The 6,448-nt window shown below is 30.8% G+C and overlaps 1 protein-coding gene across 1 annotated transcript; it reads right to left on the bottom strand.

Annotated features, from left to right (window-relative positions):
- Positions 1–3,785: 3,785 nt before the first annotated feature.
- On the bottom strand, positions 3,786–6,212 carry LOC122013745 (zinc finger MYM-type protein 1-like). The gene is made up of 3 exons (XM_042569972.1): positions 4,832–6,212; positions 4,664–4,729; positions 3,786–4,603 (listed from the first exon to the last, which is right to left on the bottom strand). The coding sequence occupies exons 1-3, from the start codon at positions 6,210–6,212 to the stop codon at positions 3,786–3,788; spliced, it is 2,265 nt and encodes a 754-aa protein (XP_042425906.1).
- Between the last annotated feature and the right edge of the window lie 236 nt (positions 6,213–6,448).

Here is a 6,448-nt window from a genome sequence, read left to right on the forward strand (position 1 = left end):
TCAATCTTTTCTCATCAAAGTTGTCATCCTTTCATTTAATATTTTTTAAACAATTATATTGAATTGTTACCTCACTACTAGGAACTTACATATCTTACAAGATTTGCATATCTAAACAATACACACTCAATCCCTTACTACGGTAAAAGTTGGGTTTATCGGCGAAACAAAATGACCGGTAATCCTAGTATTTTGGCCGATAATATGGATTACTAGCAAAAAATGTTTTGTCGGGGCTTGGCCGATAATTCATGGTCGTTAAATAGGGGTACCCGACCATTATATTGGCAGGTATTTTTTAAATAATTACGAGTCAAACAAATGGTCGGTAAACATTTTCAAAAATAACAGCCAAATATATATTTGGCTAGGTTTTTGTCCAAACAAATGGTCAGTATTTTTTTTTAAATACCAACCAAATTTATATTTGGCTAGATTTTTTTCCCAAACAAATGGTCGGTAAATTTTTTTTTTATAGTACCGCCGATAAAATTTTAAAAATAAATGGACAATAACTTTTCAAAAATACCAGCCAAATACATATTTAGCCGGCAACTTTTGAAATAAATGGTAGGTAATTTTTTAAAAAAAATTTATGAATTGTTTCCACAAAATAATAATTGATAAATTTCAAAACATTAATTAAATAACTGATAAAAAGATAATTTTTACCATACTAGTAAATTATCTAAAAATGACAAAAGAAAGAAAATGTTAAAATAACTGGTAAAAGTGTGCTACGATAAAATATCTAACTAAAGCATCAAATATTTAGATAATCTTCTCCTTCATGGGTAGGAGTCGACTCAGACTGTTCGAGTAATCCATTAGCTTATTGTCGCATGACGAGCTGTTGTAATGTTTTTTGTGTCTTGATTTGTTGGACCTTCAGTTCAGATATTTGCACATCATGTGTAACAATTATCAATTCTTGGACAAGTTCAAATAATATACAAATATTAAATATTTAATAGAATTTAATTCAAGTGTGAATATATACCTTGCTGTGAAGATGTTGGAATCATAGTTGGTGAATTTAGATGGCCGATAGATGGAGGAACAACTAATGTGCGACAGGAATCATAGTTGGTGAATTTAGATGGCCGATAGATGGAGGAACAACTAATGTGGTTGTCGCGTTAGGTGTTGTTTGTGAAAGTCCAACATCAATAGACATAGACGATTGCTCAGCTGATATGGTTAAACTAGTTTGTAAGTGAAGTGGCTTGGGTGACATGCATTTAAAAAAAAGACTCAGTAGGTTAATAATTTAAATAGAAGACTGAAAAATTGTACATAGATATAAACATGCTTAACAATCCGGAATGTATATCCAAATAATAATAATAAAAAACAACATTGGCAAAGGAGATCATGATAATTAAAAACTAAAGAATTAGGCTAAACTATGGAGAAAAACATGAACCAAAATTAAGAAAATTCTTCCAGAATACTAGAAGAATAAGGTATAATGAGAAAAGTTGACAAACACCGGGAAGAAAAACCTAAAAATATAGTGTAAAATAAATATTAGTCATGAATGAGACTAAGGGCACCTACAATGGGAGGTTTATAGCATGTAATGTATACTATAAATCTCTCAATATAAACCCCACCTATGTAGTGGAGGTGGGGTTTATAGTTTTTTTTATAAACTTGTATCAAAATCTTGGGACCAGGTTTATAAAAAAAATAGTGGAGAAAGGATAGAGAGAGAATTTTAAAAGAAATAGAGTTTTTAAAAGAGAGGTTTTATGATAATAGAGAGTGGTTTTTAAAAGAAGTAAGGTTTTTAATTTTTGATGTGACAATGATATGACAGAGCATAAACCTCTTTAAGAAGTTTACGACTACGGATGCCCTAACCAGCCTTGGTTCTTTTTGAATTTCAATTATTTAATACTCTAAAGGGTACAACCGAAGCATAATATATCTTCTATGCTCAATCAAGGATAACATCGTTTTAAGATTTTATATATATATAGAAAACATTAATTAAGTTAATAAAAAAATGATCATCTAGTTAAGCACTAACGACATACAATCTGTGTTGTAGTTTTAACTTTCATATTGTCGTGGACAGATCACACGATCTGCTAGAATAAGGTATAGTTATTAGTCAAATAATTAGTGGGCAATGAATACAATTATATTTAATTTCTTGAACTAAAAATAGATAAATATTGAAGTGGAAAAAAATTGACTATTAATTATACACTAGATGAACTTATAATACACTTGCTATGAATGGAAAAAGATCAAATCCATGGAGAAACCCACTAGCTATAGTTTTTGCCGATGGAGTTTAGAAACTTACCATAGTTAGAGTAGGTCAAACTAATACAGATGGAAGTCAAAGTGATATTTGTTAAAAAAGTGAATGAAATTGGTTACAATATGAATATGGAAGAATAGCCCTATATATGCTGAAGTCAAAGTGATATTGAGGAAATCTATTGGGACAACTCATAAACATTGTGAAAAAAAAAGGAGTGTGACGAGGTGCAGTACGGTGACAGAGGGATGTGGCTCCATTGTCAGCTATTGGTGTGGATGGAGGTGCGGCAAGGGTCGTTGGGCGGTATAAAGATACAGAATTAAAAGTAAAAAAAATAGGTTTATAATAATATAATTATTGATTGACTTAAAAATTGATTATTTTTTATTATAATAATTGTTTATTAAATTGTTATCTATAATCTTATTAAATTTTATTATAAAAAAGAAAATTTTTCTAAAAATATATCAAAATAAATTCTACATGATATTTTTAAATTTTTTACTAGCTAATATTAATATAAATATTATTGAAATATTAAAAATAAATCACTAAAAAAAATTGAATGATACTTTAAATTATTTTAGCAATCAAAATTAATATAATTACTAACTATATTTTTTAAACGAATTTTTAGATTGATATTTTAAATGATATCCAAAAAAAAGTTTAATTAAGTTAACGAACCAAGCTCGAGTTTAAAATATGTGTTCAAGATTAAGAATTTTAGATGTTCATGGGGTATATTATATGGATTTAGGGTTTAAGATTTTAGAATTTAGGGGTTGGGTTATAATAGGTTTAAGCTAATAAGATTTTTTCTCTATGGTTTAGGCTTACCTCTTGAGTTATAGTGTTCAAGATTAAAAATTTTACATGCTCATGTCATGAGTTATAGTGTTCCTCTTTTAAGGAAATTTTAATTTTAAAATATATATATATAATGAGTTGAGGCGCCTGAATCAAATCCAGGCGCCTCAACTCCATAAAAAAAAATTGATGCCTCCAATGCATTAGAGGCGCCTTCAGTCAAGGCACGTACGATTCCATAGTAGGCGGTCCATAGCAGAGCAATTCTGTCTCTCTCTCTCTATATAATATAAAATTAAAACTCAAATCGAACTATACTCGAGTCGAGCTTGAGCTTAGGGAAAAACCAATCGAGCCGAGCTTGAATCTCTTACTGTTCGACTCAGCTTGGTTTGATTACACCTCTAGTTAAAAACTATTAGTTAAAACTAACTTTAGTCATTAAAAAAATTATAATTTATAAGTTAAATATAACTTTGGTTAGTAAAAACTTAAAATTACTGATAAATTTAACTTTGATTAGTAAAAAAAAATTAAATATTATCGGTCAAATCTAACTTTGGATACGGAGAGGAAGTTGTATTCAGGGGCGTAGCCAGCAAAATTTTTTCTGGTGGGCACTGGGTAGATTGTTTTACATATTAATTTGAATTTCATATAATAGAAAGAAAAAAAACTAAATAAACATACCGAATTCTTATTTATGCCGTATTTTGCGATTTTTCAATACATCAAACTTGTTTATGATAAATTCTGTATCAATACCTAAAGCAATATCCCTCTCTATATAAACAACCATGGTATTGGCCATAAGGCCATTTTCTATTTTATTACAAAGTGGCGTCTTAATGAGTTTCATCCCTGAAAAAGCTCGTTCTGTAGTTGCTGTAGAAACTGGAAGAGTCAAAACCAATCGAACCAACCTATCAGTCAAAGGATAGATAACTGACTTTGTCGTTCTGGCCAATGTTTGGCACAAATGATGCAAAGAATTAAGATTCTGAAACTGTGCATGACACGGTACATCAAATTTATAATGATCTAATTCTCTCTCCAAATCTCCTCTTTCTTCTAGATTGAAATCATAGTAGTAAAATTTATCAACAAGAGAACAAATGTCAGGCAGGGAAAATGATTTGAATCCATCAACGAGACTCAAAGCATTACTGAGAGTAAGAAGTTCTATTGTGCCCTCTGGAAATCTCTCATTCAATGTCATCAACTGAAAATCTATTACTGCATTAAATATTTCAAAATGATAGTGATCATGGACTGTTATATTGTTTTTCTGCTGGCAAGAACGTTTTGTACCTCGTGTGTAGCAATCATCAAAGTCTGGCACCTCAACATCATTACTTTCACAAAACTTCAACACACTCCAAAGAAATCCTTCCCATCTATCATCTCTGATCTGTTGAAGATTTAGTCTAGTAGTAGAAACCAAATTCATAGCATTCAAAATATCTATGTCATTCGTCTGTAATGTCTGACACAACTTATTTGATATTCCCAAGACTTCATGCATCAAAAACAATACAAATACAAAGTCGAATGATTTTATATCCAAGTACAAACCTTTAGCCTCTCCTCGAATGTTACTATTGAGACCTTTGTCGACAAGATCTTGAAGAAGTGTACTCACTGAACCAAACAAACCAATGAATCTCCTAACAGAGTTGAAATGTGAACTCCAACGAGTAGCTCCAGCTCATACCAAAGAACAATCTTGATTAGATCCAGTACCAGTGTCAATTTCACCCAATTTTATCAAATTATTAATTTCAGCTTTTCGGATAGATTTCAATTGAAAATGACGTTTAGCAGATGAACCAACAAAATTAATAGCCGAAGTTAATGTTGAAAAGAAACGCCACACATCATGCACCTCTTTAGAAACTGCAACTAAAGCAAGTTGTAGTCTATGAGCAAAACAATGAATATAATAAGCATGTGGAGAATCTTTAAGAAATAAAGTCTGGAGTCCATTCCATTCCTCACGCATATTACTTGCGCCATCATAGCCTTGCCCCCTTAGATTTTCAGTTAACAGATTGTATTGGTTGAATACATTGCATATCTCTTTTTTCAAAGTTAATGCACTTGTATTTTCAACGTGAACAACTTCAAAAAACCGTTCTCTAATGAACCCATCTCGATCAACATATCTTAAAATGATAGCCATTTGTTCTTTACTTGACTCATCAATTGCTTCATCAACGAGGATACAAAACTTGGCTTCTCCAATTTCTGCACGAATTTTATCCCTCACAATATTAGCAATAATTTTCAAAATCTCTCTTTGAATTTCTGGTGATGTGTACTTTGCATTTTTAGATGTTTTTTCTAAAGTACTACCAATTTCTGGATTCATTCTTCCTAACAAAGTTACCAATTCCAAATAATTTCCACCGTTTTTAGAGGCAACTGATTCATCATGACCCCTAAAAGCACAACCTTGCATTGCAAGAAACTTCACACTTTCTATGGACACCTTTAAGAGCAACCGATTTTGCTCAATTTGCTTAGAAGATTGTTTTTCTAATCTTCTATCAATATGCTGATCAAGATTTTTCAAATCTCCCCGTTTTCGCATGGCAAAGCTATGTCTTGAATTCCCATCTCCTTCATGTCTCTTGAATGAACGATTTTTACAATCAACTCTTTTCCAATTTTTAAATCCCGTGACAGTGAATGTGTCAAATTGTGCTGAGTTAGTGTCAAAGACATAGCAAGGGAAACAAAATGCACTTTGTTTCTCAATAGAAAATTCAAGCCAAGGATATTTTTGAAACCAAGAAGATTGGAATCTACGCTTTTGACCTTCACATTCAGTAAAAGGATAATCATATATAGGTTGAATTGGCCCTTTATCAATATATGCTCTTCTTACCTCATCTTGAAGTTCAATGGGATGTTGTAAAATTGGGATGCGAATTCCAGGATCAGAAACATATTGCAAATTGTTACTTAGAAGCGGTTCATCAAGAGTCTCATTTCCAAGTCTTGGTCGTTTAATAGACGCTGGTTCTGAAATACAAGGAGATATGTTATTTGTCCCATTTAAATCACTTGTTGATTCATCATTCTTCTTTTCGAAGAAATCAAAGATTTTTTGATTCTTCATTGTAATATTTCACCTGTAATCAAAATAAATTTTGTAAGTCTAAGTTATTTAAGCTAATTCAATTCAAATTGCAAATTCTTTATTTTTTTTAACCTATAATATAAGTTCAATTAAAAAAAATCAGCACAATTATAAATATAAAATAACAAGTAAAATCATTTTTCAAAAATATTTTTTTTAAAAAATACACTTCGAACACGTGGGAAGCTAACAAATGAAACAAATTTGTCTACATT

This window comes from Zingiber officinale, chromosome 8B (assembly GCF_018446385.1).
Source record: "Zingiber officinale cultivar Zhangliang chromosome 8B, Zo_v1.1, whole genome shotgun sequence".
Classification (NCBI taxonomy): Eukaryota; Viridiplantae; Streptophyta; class Magnoliopsida; order Zingiberales; family Zingiberaceae; genus Zingiber; species Zingiber officinale.

Excerpts from the sequence above, each read along its gene's own strand:
- LOC122013745 (XM_042569972.1), bottom strand. The coding sequence starts at position 6,212 with ATGAAGAATCAAAAAATCTTTGATTTCTTCGAAAAGAAGAATGATGAA. Across the intron at positions 4,730-4,831 it reads ATTGGGTGAAATTGACACTG|TGAGTACACTTCTTCAAGAT; the intron begins GTACTGGATCTA and ends TGTTTGGTTCAG. Across the intron at positions 4,604-4,663 it reads CATTCGAGGAGAGGCTAAAG|TCTTGGGAATATCAAATAAG; the intron begins GTTTGTACTTGG and ends TGATGCATGAAG.